This window comes from Cottoperca gobio, chromosome 22, assembly GCF_900634415.1.
Source record: "Cottoperca gobio chromosome 22, fCotGob3.1, whole genome shotgun sequence".
Lineage (NCBI taxonomy): Eukaryota > Metazoa > Chordata > Actinopteri > Perciformes > Bovichtidae > Cottoperca > Cottoperca gobio.
Genome location: NC_041376.1, coordinates 7,565,332 through 7,580,151, shown reverse-complemented (window position 1 = coordinate 7,580,151; position 14,820 = coordinate 7,565,332). Strand labels below are relative to the sequence as shown.

General features: G+C 44.7%; 2 protein-coding genes across 7 annotated transcripts in view; both read right to left on the bottom strand.

The window, feature by feature from the left end:
- The window catches only part of qkia (QKI, KH domain containing, RNA binding a), a 75,077-nt gene extending 74,170 nt beyond the window's left edge, over positions 1 to 907 (bottom strand). For 2 of the 4 annotated variants that reach the window (XM_029461049.1, XM_029461048.1), the window contains exon 1: positions 452 to 596. In XM_029461049.1, coding sequence (XP_029316909.1) covers positions 452 to 596 — 145 coding nt within the window. Of the gene's footprint in view, positions 1 to 451 lie in introns of all 4 variants that reach the window. The other 2 variants (XM_029461051.1, XM_029461050.1) reach the window with 2 other exon arrangements.
- A 9,798-nt stretch (positions 908 to 10,705) lies between these two features.
- The window catches only part of pacrg (PARK2 co-regulated), a 145,969-nt gene continuing 141,854 nt past the window's right edge, over positions 10,706 to 14,820 (bottom strand). For all 3 annotated transcript variants that reach the window (XM_029460893.1, XM_029460894.1, XM_029460895.1), the window contains one exon: positions 10,706 to 11,225. In XM_029460893.1, the coding sequence (XP_029316753.1) occupies positions 11,065 to 11,225 (161 nt within the window). In that variant the 3' untranslated portion in view covers positions 10,706 to 11,064. The remainder of the gene's footprint in view (positions 11,226 to 14,820) is intronic.

Genomic DNA, 14,820 nt, shown 5'->3' with positions numbered 1-14,820 from the left:
ACGCGTCATATAATCCTAAAGAGTGGCTCAAATCATCTCTGTGGTCAGTTTTTGGTAACACATTTGACACACTAAAGGCAGTTCTGATTTTTCTTTCTAAGTGCGTGAGATAAAGTTTTCGTCTAGTCGCCCCAAAGTGAAGAGTGCAGAAACAAACTCCGTGGTGTTAGCAACACAACTCCCAAATCCACATCTCGCTGTGGTCTGGGGGTAAAACAGTCACTCTGGATACTACTGGATTTCCTGTTTTGGATGCGAGGCATTACTTACAAGTTGTAAGTGCTATTTTGTCTGCCACAGTCCGTAATATCGGTGTACTCGTTGCCAGTGTGCGTACGGGTCTCGCTGCAGCATGGACGCCCAGCGAAGCCGTGTCGACACCGGACTGCACCGTGGTCACGCGTCTCCCCACCCCGGCGTCTCTCCCCCATCGCCCCAGACTGACACTTACCTTCGTCGAGAAGCCTTTCCAGGTGTGTGAAGATGCCGCAGAGATTTGGCAAACTGGTCATGAGCTTTTTCTCGTTTAATAATTGCATCAAATAGTCGGGACTCGGCCTTGGTCGCTCCTTCACTTCGACCTCTCCGACCATCATCTTTGCGGCGAGAGCGGAGAACAAATCACAGTGAAACACAGAATCCTCTTTTAGGGGAAAAGGAGAAAAAAAAAACGATAAAGAAAAAAACTTGCGGTTCCAATCCTTCGCTTCCCTCCTCCTTGTGATGAAAAGACTCTGTAAACCCCCCTAAAAATGCAGGTTTGGTTTGTTCTTTTTGTTTGAGTGGAGCGGGGGGCAAAAAAAGAAACCGTTATCTTCCTTCCAGAGACTCGTGCGCTGTACTCTCCTCTACGCCGTGTGCGCTCGGGGACGTTCGATTCCACCACTGTAGGCGCGAGCGACTGTTCCACCGGAAAGGCTCCGTCCTCCTCAACGACTATTGGCCAGCGGGGCTTTCAGGGGACTAATGGGAGAACCAATGAGCACACAGATCAAAGCCAGGAGGGCGGGGTGGGGTGGATGGTGGAATGATGGACAGACATTTGGACCAATGGAGTGCAGTGCGCAAGAATGCACATAAAGCGTTGACAACATAGAATAGCACACTTCTTTCTTCTTTTCCTCACTAATAGCGACATTATATCAGTTAAACATTTATAGACTTCAATAATCTTTATCTGCCTTATTAGTAAGGCACTATCTTCAGTGGTCTTATGATTTTAACACCAAAGGCAGTGCCTGTGACAATATTGTGTGTAAAAAGTCAGCTGAGGTTTTATTTTCTATCTTTCTTTTTTTAAGACAAAAAAGTAAATCCTTTAAAAATTCAAAACTAGGAGCTTGTCCTCTTTTTCTTATATTTATTTCTTTTGAATAATCAACTCTAACAGGCCACTTTCCCTTTGTAGCTCAGCTCTTTTTATTATTATTATATATTTGTCAAAAAAAGATCTGCTCCTCCAATAAATAACTTTTTTTTGCTAGTCCCAACTGGTTTTATGTTGCTTCCCTATCCCCCTCCTCTGTGTTACACAAGATCATCAGCATTCTCCTTCATGCTGTAAATCCAGTGTGACAACAACATTCCACGAACTACTTGGAAGCACAGAAGCCCAATTTGACACATAGATTTTACGGGTTATAGTGTAATTATATGGTCTAGTAATGACGTGTATGGGTCTTCTAATCTGATATGTTTACTAGTGTACTAGTGATCAGATTTGAAAAGTCATATGTCTGTTTAATGTGCATTCAATCACGCACTTCATACAAAGGGTGTGTGTGACAGAGAATTTAATGTGTAGACTTCACTTTAGGGTTCCGAAATATGAAAAAATAATCAACCTCTGCAGCCCATATCCCACAAGATATCTTTTGTTACTCAAGACTTCTACATCTTGTTATCTGTCTTGGGACCGATTGATCAACGCTTCAGTAATCAATAGTGCCTTTTTATTGTCCTGTCCTTGGGAGGACCTCTCTACATATCCTCTGAAGATTAACATCCCTGATCAATGGAACACACACAAACCAGTCACCTCCGGTTCCTCACATCCTGCTTAGTGTGAAAATAAACCACAACTGGTCCGTTTTGATTTTAACAGCTGTTGGCTGAGAGGGGCCCGGCTAAATCTGAGCTCTGACCTTGGCCGTCATTTAATTTGCTCGCTTACTGGTCACCCACTCATGTCTTTGTAAAAGTAGTCCCCACGCCAGGTGCATGAATGCTCAAACAGCTGCACTATGACCTTTTGGCTGCAGTTTGTCGCCACTGTGTTGGTATAGAGAATAGTAAATTAGGTACAAGCTCTTAGTATTAGTGCAGCATGTCCAATGAATTGATCTAAGAAAACTAACTAATACGGGTGATGTCTTGGGACACGTTTAATCAGACTGAAACTGTGTCTTTGTATCGTTAACTCAGAAGACATAGGCCTACGCCACACACATAGATCATACATACAAAGTGTAAACTTCCTTACACACACAAAGCAACCACATGAATCCCCACAGAAATACTCGTCCTCTGGCCGCAAATAACAGCATTTGGCAGTGCAGCAGGCGACATGAGCCTCCACATCAACGCAGGAAGACAGATGCAGTTGCCTTAACAACCAAAGCAAAACATTTACTGGTTCCTACTTCTTTGCACTTCAACTGAACCATCTACTTAAGTATGTTATTGATATAATTATTGTCAAATTTCAGTTGAGGCTCAGACAAAATGTTCACGGAAATGATAATTTTTCACATTGTTATTTCAATTTGGATTTTTGTTTGCAACTGCCCCACGGTACATGAAAAAAGAAATTGATGCTCCTTGGTTTGATTTAACCAGCTTAACACCTGAAGCGCCCCGCGACCATATCCATTGTCTTCTGGGCCGTCTGGTATTTACCATTTGATTATCACAATTTTAACCAGTGACCACAAAATAAATCACAATTTTACCCTTTTTCTACAAAAGTAGCACGTACATGCTGGTTTGTTCAACGCGGGAAAACATGCCACGTGTCGTGTTTCCATCACTGCCGATCAAAGCTGGAGCCGATACCCGTGACTACTGCAGAGCCATTTGTCCCGGGAATGAAATGCCGATTATAACCTTTCCCACAAAAGACGAAAGACAAACATTAGTTGGTGTTAGTTGTTTCTTTCCCAGTGGGAAAGAAGCTTCAGTAAGGTTTTTGCAATAATGACTTGTCAGTTGCACTTCCACAAATAACACGGGACATGTAGGCTAATATTAGTCCTGTCATCCAAATGGTCTGCAATATCAGCGTGCCATCTTAAAGCCAGAATGATAAAACATCCCTTGAAGTCAAACACTGATAAGTGATTCTGGAGGATAAGACCGTGTAGATAGGCAGAGGGAATGAGAAGCCCAATTTTTCATGTGACTTAGAGATTGCTAAATTGTTCATGGTGTCCACTTTATGTTTCTTTTTCATTTTTTCCTGCCTTATTCTTTGAATATAAGCGCTGGGAAAAAAGTCACAGACTTTCTCGCATCAAAAAGAATCTGGCATTTATTCTGAGCTTTGAAAATGGATTTAGTTCTTATCTTAACGGTGTGCATGATAATTTGCACCTTGCCTAGCGCTCATTCTTCTGAGTTGGGTCACATACAGTTTCTTTGTGTGTCTGTGGCAGCGTTTGAGATAGACGCAATGTAAGACAAGCAGAGCATACTTAAATATGTGTGTGTGTGTGTGTTTGTTTGTGAGCCCGTGCATGCCTGTGTCTTATGACAGCCCAAGAGTAAACAGAAAAGATATTAATCCCCCTTTTGCTCCCCCTGCCCTTGTGTTTTCGTCATTTTTAATAACACGGTTTCTATTCAACAATTAATCCAATTAACAAGGATCCAGATAATTAATGAACATGCGTTTAGCCTCTTTTGAAGAGAGGCTGTTAGCTCACTCACAATGAGCTCGGAAAGCGCCCTGGGTTTTCAACTGAAAGTATGCTGATGGAGACAATGGGGCCTTCGGTAGGGGCCCTGTAGCTGGTTGCAGCCTGCCTCGGGGGCCACAGCTGTATGAGAGTGAGTGGGAGTTGGTGACTCTGTCGAGGCAAGGCTGTGTGCGATAACGGCTGTAGCTCTGGAGGAGGCGAAATAAGGCCCACAGGCTCTGATAACTTGCATACATACAAACAAGAACAATATCTTTTCTTTTTTTCTGAGTTTGGGGACTGTGGGGGAAAAACTGCCGGCAGAATCTGGGTCATTTACATTTTGAGGAAGGTGTGAGCAACGGAAATAAATGTCCTTCTAGCAACCACAGCATATACAGCGCATATACAGAGAAATACATAATGTACCTATAATTCATTTTAACTAGTATCATAAGCATGACATGACAAATTCCCTATTCATACTCGTGTTCATGCAGGGTTGCACTCATACTTGTTTGTGTGTACATTTGTTATCGTCAGCGACTGAACATTATATATTTTTTCTTGAAATCCCCTGAAGTAAGAATTGTAGGATGAAAATAAAGATGTGTTAGTGGAAGAGATGGTGGGCAGTTATTAGATCACATCTGTAAAAAAAAAAACCACTGCGTGTAATAGCCTCTATAGTTCTTTGTGAGCACTCGTTTTATACGTCAATATAATGATCACACATCATATTTGTCGCAATTTAACAGTATCCATGTTTATTCTGCCGACTTTGCCATCATAAAATTCAACGATCAATCAAAGTCCCACAGCAGCAGAACAGGAATCACTGTTCACGGTGGCTAACAGGAAGCATTTATGAGATCAAATCTGTTTTATGCACGTTCAGTTGTCTGACAGCACAAAATAGAAAAATATGTAAATGAGAATGACTAAATTGTGAGAAGGAAGTGATCTAAGTGAGGCTGTGTCTGCCCCACCTCTTACCAAATGTTGATTGTTATGCATACTTGTGTTGTTTGCCAATCAAAAGAGAACAAAGAAGAGGAGATTTAGCCAATTTCCTATCGTTCTGGGGTGTTAGTGCGGATGGAGAACTACCCAAAAAGAAATTCAGATGTAGCTGCACTAGTGTGGACGTAATCTCAGTCTTGATGTGGGCAGGCTGGTTCTCCTGCACCACAAACATCCTGCTGTGAGTTCCATCACAACTGTGAGTGAAGGGGCCCGTCTAGTGTGGGGAGTAGGGAGACCTCTATCCATCCTGTGATATCTGACACCTACCTGCTGACTGCATTATATGGTTAGGGAAGGCCTAAATGGCATAGTTTTGAACTAGCTTGAGCTATTTTTTGTTTGTGGTATTTGGAGATGAAAGGGGTACGAAGTGGCCCAGAAGAGATGTGTGTATGCCATACAATGCAGTAAGTTTCTTCTTGTTTGTATCCCTCACTACGCTATTCACAGGAAAAAGTGTCACCTGGAGGAGTGCTGCAATGTGGAGCGGCGTGAGGAAAAAAATCTATCACAATTCAATATGAAGCTGCAATATTCCTGCGTTTTCAATAAGCCATTCTACTCTCGCCACCACAGCTATTCACCATTCTCTATTTTATTAAAGGTCACCTTGGGTGTTGTAGTCTAGATGCTCCAGTGGTTTGGCAATCTGGTGATGGAAATGCCTGTTGGTGCCCAGACAGGGGGGGATAGGGGGGATAGGGGGGAGGAGGGGGGGGAGGAGGGGGTGACAGCTGGAGCCACTTGTGGTAGAAGTCCCACCTCGAACCTGCTAATCATGAATCAACAAGAGGAAATGACACCCAAAACCACACTTTACCATTTACAGTAAGGAACACTTAAACAGGCTGCGGGTAAACAAGTTTCACCCACTCCTCCCTCCGTGCCTTGTGGAGAACACACTGGTGTCAAAGCGGCTTCAAGAAGTCCAGCCGATGCTACATCTGTCCCCGCCAAATAACAGTGTGGATCCATTCCTGCTCCAACTGATGATGCCTGTATTTGTTTACTTGCTCGTTCGCCTGTTTGTGCACACCTGCCAGCTCGTAGCAGGGAAAGAAATGATTGTTTGTGAGAAATAGGACCTGCAGGAGAGGAAGAAGAGGGAGAAGAACAGCGGAAATGGTTGAAGGAGAGTGACGGAGAGAGGGGGAGAACCCTCATTGATCACATTTATTCAGAGAAGGAAAGATCCTGTGGCGTGGTGTCCTCTGGGATCTAAACACACACGAGCACAGATGAGAGGACAAACCTAAACAGTGAATCAGGATGTGAGATTTTAGCAGACTTTATTAATATTTAAGGGGAGCTTTAGAGAGGGTTTCTCAAGGAAAACAGAATATGAGCTCCTCTTTTAAAGTGTTTACATTATTCCTCCTTTTGAGTTAAGCCTGCAAATCAGACACCTAGCATTATGGAGCGGCAGATAGATACATCTCCATTGTGCTGTCCTGTCTCGCACATGCTCAGTAGCTCCTTGCATGAGCGTGGACTCCTCCGGGCAGACTGGAACAAGACAAATCATTCCCGGGGGGGGCATTTATTTCTGTTGCACGGCACAATCCCTCTCATTGCTGGTCCTAACAGTCTGCCTTTTGAGACTATAACAGTGGAATAAAAGAGACAGCTCAGCAGAAGAAGGGACGAGAGGGAGAAAGGGAAGGAAGTGATAAAGGGGAAGACAGATGAAGACATCCTGTGTGCTTAATAAATCCTCCACTGTACGCAGGGTACGTAACAACAACACAACTTTGATCATATTAAGTGTGACCCACATGGAGGAATTATTAGATTTTCAACACATGGAGACGGCGAACTTTCAGCTTGTTTGTTCAGATAAGGGAGCGTGATGATATCATTAAGGGCCAGTTGTCACTTGTGAGGGAAAACAGATAACCAAGTGTTGGAGTCTGCAAAGCCCTCCCACCCCGCTCTTCTTTGGTCTGTTATTCCTTTCTCCGCAGCTCACTGCTCCTAAATCTCAGGTTTGGCCAGAGCTAGACAGCTCTCTCTACCAGGTGACACAACATTACACTTCCCTCCATCTATCCGTCTCTACGCGGCCCACAGTTTCTCCTTCCCTCCATTTCTCTCTGCGCTGGATTCATCTTGAACTGCCGGTCTGTCTCGGGTAGCAATGTATCTCCCTGTCTCCCTCTTTATTCAACATGTTTACTCTTTTAAACACACACACTCTCTCACACCACAAACATTTCCACGCTGCCTTCCACAATTGTCTTTTTCTTCCTTCCTCAGTCTTTCAGACTTTCCTGCACTTTTCTCAATCTCTTTTTCCCCCTCCGTCAACAGAACGCTATCGGTGTGTTTTTGTAGCTTTTGTTGCGCAGCTCACTGCAATACAAAAGCCTTTGTCGGCCTGCCACCGCTGTGATGTGGTGAGACGGAGATGCACAAGGACAAACCTGAGCTCCGTGGTGCCAGCTTTCAGAAAGTCAATGTTCATTCTGAGATAACGGCTCAACCTGATGGCTGGAGTAGCTGGCTGGGTGCGAGCCAGACACACATGTAAACACTTGTCTGCATAGTCGACTGTGTTGATTTGTGAGTCTGTATGAATTGTGTATGAATCGTTCCGTGTCGGTGCAATGCTTAGTGTTTCCATCAGTGAAATGGCTTGCATGTGTTCCTCAGTGGGAGTTATTGCTGGCTGTAGGGCAGTGGCAGCTGTTGTGAGGGGCTGAGCTAGCTTGGCTAATAATAACACCAGAGCTGAGTGAGTGCCCACTGCCTCACATCGTCTAGGGTTGACCCCCGGAGTCCAGTTGCAGTGGAGAGTGAGGATCAGGCCAGGTCGTGGATTAGAGAACGCTATTCCACCCTTGTAAGGACGAAGGCAGGTGTGCAGGAACGCTACGCTCTCAGTGGTTAATGGTTGGGCCGTAAGACCCTGAATGCACCACTTTGGAAGCACTATATGGAATGTGTTTTTCCAAAATCCAGTTAGCAGTGAGTGTTTTACTACAAACACATTAGAATACACACACATAGTAAACATCAGCACGTTCTTTACCTTGAATTCTGAGCATGGTTAGCAAAGCCAGAATCAATTTAATCTTGTCAGCATTTATCTGCACTGAGGAGAAATTAACAAAAGGCAAACGGACAATGTCATGTCCCAAAATGGCTGAATAACATGTTACATCCCGACCATGATCTGCTCATGCCATCAGGCAGATCTTTCACAATAGACAATGATAAAAAAACAAAAAACAAAAACTCGGAAATCCTCTCAACTGAAAATAATAATGTGACTTTATCCGCAACAGATACTATATGCTGTTGGGAAGTAGAGCATGATGTTACAACCTGTGCTCTATGACTGGAGGAAATACTCTGAAAGGGAAGCAATTTATTTTCTTGTGTATGTTGGGCCACCCGCAGTCACAAAATGATCAATTGCTCATTATGACTAAGGGGAAAGGGTTAGAATATGATGATCAGGAGGCCTTTTTTTTCATGAGATAAGGGAGAAATTCAAGTAATGTCATGGTTGGTCTTTCAGGCCTGTACGTCTGGACCAGTCATGCGTTGATGCCTTTGATTGGCCAGATAACCTCATTGGCTGCCTACATTGTTGTTCATTTCACAGCTCGTTATATTTCTTGCATGAGCAATTTCAGCTTGGTGTTGTTGTTTGGTGTTGTTTGCCATTATTGTGTGTGTGTGTGTGTGTGTGTGTGTGTGTGTGTGTGTGTGTGTGTGTCTGCATGCGTAGGTCATGTGCATGTGCAGCTCTTGATTGGAGACCTTACTCTCCGATGTTCCTTTCCAGGCTGTCACCTTTCTCAATGAGCTTCAGTGGTTTCCTGAGGAGGTCGAAACGGACACCATTTAACATTTAATGCCCATTAGCGCCTGTGATGTGACCTAATTGAGCCAAAGCAATCAGAGTGCCTGGCCCTTTAAGTGCAAAGAAGTGAAGTGAACTCTAGGCAATTTCTGTATGCCATGGCTTGCAGTACATTGTGCGCTAGCTTGAAGCAAAATACTATGATGAAACGATGGAGAGTTTCTGACGAGTTCCAAAAAACAATATTGAAGCACTCTAGGAAAAAAAGCTTAACAAAAATGTACACCATGTTTCACTTTGTATTTTTTTTCTACCTCTAAGCTCTCCCTCCTTTTTCTGGCCGGCTGCTAGCCTGTGGCTAAGTAAAATTGGACAGGTGAAGCGGGACAGCGGGGCGTCACTGATACAGTTCGACAGAACCGCAGGCTGCTCAGAGTTCGATCAGCTCATCAAGTGAGAACAGAGTTGAAATTGTACCCCCCTTTAAAAGTAGTTCATGTGCCTCCACTGTTGCTATATTTGTTTTGTTAGGCAGCCGCAGTTATTAACGTGAATTATGTGTCGAAAGGAGACCGCGCTGCACTTCTTTCCGTCTTTCACTGCACAGATCACGCAACAGGCAGAGAGGAACGCGGCCGGGTTCAGCAGCGTGGAACAGCTATTCAGTAACATTCTTTTCAATATGTGCTGAGGTTGAAATATGAGCATTATGAACCTGTCTTCTGGTTGAGAATAGATTCCTCCGCAGGCCTGTAAAGTCGCTTTTGCTGGAGACATGACTTACAATAAGAGACGGTGCAAGTGTCCTTGTGAGTGTCGAAAATCAATTACGCTATGTTTCCCCTGTGGCTCGCAGGATTGTATATGTATATGCACAAGTGTGTGTGTCTCTGTGTGTGTGTGTGCGGGGGGGGGGGGGGGGGGGGGGGGGGGGGGGATATGGTTGCTAAAACTTCCATTGTGTCTGGGAAGAGGCTTCCACTGTGACTTTATTGCAGTAGAGAGGACAGTGGGAGACAGCAGCTTCAATCTGTACAGTGAGGGAACACACGATTGGTAAAAGATGCCAACTGAGTTACTGGCTGGTCTGGGTAAACACAGAAAACATGTATGTTGTCATGCAGAAACGGCCATGATTAAGCCCACATGCTCAAAAAGGGTTCACTATGATCACTGGGGGGGTAATTGAGTTCAAAGGATGGTTACCAAACATGTGTGTGTGTGTGTGTGTGTGTGTATGTGTGTGTGTGTGCGTCTGGGTGTTATCTGGAGGAATGCTGCCGGTCGTCATTCCTATGCGTCTTCCCCTGCATGTTTAGACAGGCTTCGTCTCCAGCTGTGTTCGTGACAGAATGGGTACAGTGGTACAACACAATAGAAGCAGTTGTAGAGCGAGACCAAATGCACATTTACAACAAGACTTTATGGAAAGACAGGCCTGCATCACTGGAATCTCACAAAACTCCTTTTAAATTGTTTTACCTCTCCGGCTGCATTAGCACCCTTTCAAATAAAAGCTTCACAGCGTAGAGATAACCGCCATCAGATGTTTATATGCACAGGAAATCAATGTACATATTACAAAATATCACATATTGTCTAAGTTAAGCTCTGGGAGCAATGTGTCTTTTTGAGTTGCGCTCACACCCTTCAGGCTCAAACGGCTGTAAAAAGCAAAAAAATGTTGCAGGAGTGGTTTGAGGAGTTTCTGTGGACCTGAGAGTTTCTGCCTTGAAATTGTGTCACAATGCAGTGGAATCTACTGTAGCTGACACAAGTTTAAGCTGGCAACAGCTGCTGTTCAATGTAAAGGAGCAAAGAACTAACTTTTTACAGTCCACAGTCAAGCAGGTGTGAGCGTGTGATCGCCAAAAGAAGTTGATTTTCAAATCTATGTTTTAATACTTTTTGAAAGCGTCACATTTTTCATCTGATGCATAATACTGTTTGAAATAAAAGTCACTGTGCATCAAGGATTCCTCATCAGCGAGCTAAATAAATCACGAAAGCAATGAAAAAATGAACAATGCATGGATAATATATTAAACATACTGGTGTATTTCATTACAAGGCAAATTTGTTCTTTCAGGCTTTTATTTGTATTAATAAGTGATTGTGATAAATATGCACATTCAGAAAGGACCTGTGAGAGATCGGTTCGGAAACAAAAAGACAATGGATGGAGAGACGTTAAGATTGCGGGAGGGCTATGATAAAGAAAGGGATAAGATACGAGTTTAATCATAGAGTTGGGGGGCAGATAAAGAAGGACTGACAAACGGGTAAAGTCAAGAGTCTGTGCACTGTCAGGAGGACCCCCCACCCCCCTCCTCAGCTGATCATGCAGGACTCGTAGGTTGGAACCATGTATTTGATGTTTATGAAAGCATCCTCTCCTCCGTAGCGCTCAAACACCTCCAGAGTCTCCTGGATCAGATCCCCGATGTTCTCTCTCTTCTGCTGGCTGTAGTCGATGCCATCTCCAGAGTTGACTAGGGACGAGGAAACAGAATCAGACAGGCAGCATGAGAAAAACAAGATATTCCAGCTCAGTCGGGGTCATCGCAGAGACTGCGAGGTGGATGTCAGGGCTCACAAAGCACCACCTGTGGCCACGGCGTGATGTTTTTCTGCAGACAGAGACGGCAAATGCCATCCTTCCATCTGACTTCCCAGTGGACAGACTGAATTTAATTTACTTCTCTCACACCATGGCCTGTTGGGACTGAACAGCAGCAAAGTTTTTAACTGTTCAGCTGAAAGTTTAATGAGGCAAGCCAGCAGAGAGGAGGGAAGCGTAAAGGACGTGTGAGTTAGAGACGGCTCTGCTGTTGCACAACGCTGCGTTGATACGCACGAGGCATGAGCAGTGACCTGGACACATGCTCCACAGGTAGGAATGTGTGTGTGTTTGGTGTGTAGATCTGTATAAAAATCTAAATCTCAAACATAAACCAAATTCAATGGTATCAAAACATCCGGTAATGAGAAAACTAGTGTCTCGTGTGTTTGTGTGTGTATGTTTTTGTATTTTTCAGGTGTTTTTGTGTGTGGAAAATGAAAAAAAAACAGACTCAGAGAGCATAATACACTTGTGGCCAATCACAATACAGCAAGAAAGCTGCAGAGACTCCCCTCCCCCAGGACACACAAACACACACACACACACACACACACACACACACACACACACACACACACGATTGTACAACAAAGCTCTAGAGCGCTGGGGGAACTTGTTATCAAAAAAACATTCCTGAGGTGTCCAGCCTCCACTCCTTCCTTCGTCCTCCCTTTCACCAGCAGGCACACTTAAACACTAGCACAAAAACACACACATACACACACAGACTCACATATACATACACACACACACACACACACACGGATCGTGACTTTATCAGCACACAGCAAACTGCCAATCTCATGCCACTGCACTGGGGGCTCAAAACCCTTTTCAGAGGGAGGTAAATATAGGAAGGAATGAGGCACAAACACACACACACACACACACACACACACACACACACACACACACACACACACACACACACACACACACACAAACACAAGTTTGTTTGCAAAAAGTGTCCTGTTTAACTAAAACATCCCGCAGAGAAACTTTCATTTCTTAGCGCTATAAAATGAAACAAAGGGAAGCGGTGGCTTTTCGGCTCAAAGCGTTTGTTGTATGCGTTAGAAGAGAAGAGAAGTGACGTAGAAAATTAACAGCAGCACTTTAAAGAGGAAGCCTCAGCCCCTTCTCTCACTCCTAATTAGACCTGCAGAGAGACGACGACATTAAACCTCTCTACGACTTCTTCCTAACACTCCACCCTTTATTCTTTCTCAATCTCTTCTAATCTCTCATCTTCCCTGACAGACTCCTCTCTCTCTCTCTCTCTCTCTCTCTCTCTCTCTCTCTCTCTCCCTCTTTCCCTCTCTCTCTCTCTCTCTCTCTCTCTCTCTCTCTCTCTCTCCCTCCTCGCCTTTCCACCCATCCATGGCCTCCTCATTAAAACACAAAGAGATAAAGTGGGCTGTTAAGCAGTAACACGTCTATGATCTCAGTCTGCTGCACCGGCTTTCTGCTCAGGAGTCACTCTCCTGCTTTACATGAAAGCGATGGGGGAGAATTCTCCAGCCGCGTTTTGACCGTTGCTTAGCCCAGAGACGCAGTGCAACTTTACAGCTCTGGCTTTATTTGGCAGCTATTTACTGTTTTCCTTTTAGAGAAACACGAACAATAACAGCTCACGCGTAGGAATGCAGCCTTTAAGAAAAGCTCTGGTTCTGTATTAAGACTTTGTTTTATTCTTGAGCTACCCACAACACATGCGTCTGCGCCCTACTAGTTAGCAAAATCTTAAATAGCATGTAAAATGCAGCCATGTGAGCTGTAAAAGAATAAAGGCAAAGCGATCAGAGAGGAATGGGTATGCGGTCACGTGTGTAGTTGGGGAGGGAGAGCGGTGAAAAAGAAGGAAAGAATTGAATCGGGTCACCGTTACAGTCTCTTTGTGTGTGTTTGGCATGTTGGTGTAGGTTAAAAAGCCAGGCCTGTGGAGAGCCACCCTCTGTTAGAGTGAGCAGCCAAAGCCAGCCCAAAGGGAGAGCTTGGCCTTCAGACTATAGAACACGGGGAGCTGGGGGAAGAGGTGCGGCTTTGGAACTAGCAAAGCTCCGACCCGTTTAGTGGGGCCTGCAGGGGGGAGCAAGGAGGTCCTGTAAGAGGGGAATTGTAGCTGTTGCTATACTGAGAGTTGCAGCCCTTCCAAGAGCGTTTCTATTGCTGAGCCAGTAGCATCAAAAGGAAGAGGCCAGAGGAATTTAAAACGATTCTCAATATTTAAAGAGGAGAAAAGGTAGAAAGGGTGTTTAAGCAGACATGGAGGGAACAGAAGGGAGTGGAGGGGGCGAGGGTGTGGAAAGCTGCCTCTGCAAATGCCCATTAGCAAAATAACTTTCGTTCTTCTTCTTCGCTCCCCTCCTTGTCTGTTTTTTTCTTCTTCTCCTGCTAACGGCAATATCCGCAACCCTGGGCAGACAGAGAGAAAAAAAAAATCTTTAAAAACAATCATAATAAAAACTCCCGCCCTGTGAACAGAAGGAAAAAGGGCCCTGGCAGGAGTTGGCTGTCTGTTCCTCTGAGGAAGAGGAAGGGTCGATACAGACACAGACAGGGGAGGAATCTCAGTGTAGCGACATTTGCTGAACAGAGGGTGAGGGAAGAAAAGGACGGTGGCACAGAAAAGGTGCTGTGTTTCTGCCTTTCATGCTAAATCCCTGGGATTGGAGGGGTCCTTAGCACACAGAGGTGATTCTACCTACCTACCTACCTACCTACCTACCTACCTACCTACCTACCTACCTACCTACCTACCTACCTATCTATCCTTTCATTAAGGCAACAGGGGCTGTGCCTCTCTTGGGCTCTGCTGTGATTTCTGCCGACCCACCCCAGACCAACACTAAACTACGCACAACAACAGCTGCAGCATTCCTCCTCCTGCTTCTCCCCCACCCTGCTCCTTCTACATCGTTTATTCTCCACGGTCCTAAACAATCTGTCTACCCACATCAAGCTGAAGACAAGCAGTCACAGATGCATGCAGCACTCAGTGTTTCCTCCAAACGTTTAAATACATGGAGTAGATTTTGAGGGCATAGTCACTGTTTGGGGATTGTAGCTTAATGGGTGGCAACTGTTGTGCCATGTGCATTTGTCGCTGCATGACGACCGTAACGTGGCTACAAATCCTCTCCAAACAATTTCTGAAAGAAAGACGTTTTCTTGTCATAATCCAGTTCCCAGTGCTGTTTGAAGACATAACTACGCCGACAAGCGATTGAGCAACACTACAGCGACTCTGCGACGATGTAGCTGGCCACGCTCGGCCGTATTGCTTTTGTCGCATAACAGAGCTGTACTATAACCCCCATTTTAAGATTCCAGACCGAGGTTAGCTGCATCATGTGTATGTCGTATGGTTATAATCCCTTCTCCTGCCAGGGACCGGGTGATACACACACAGCAGCAGCTTTGGGAAGTTTAGCTTGAAATTCCTGATTCAACACAATATCAAT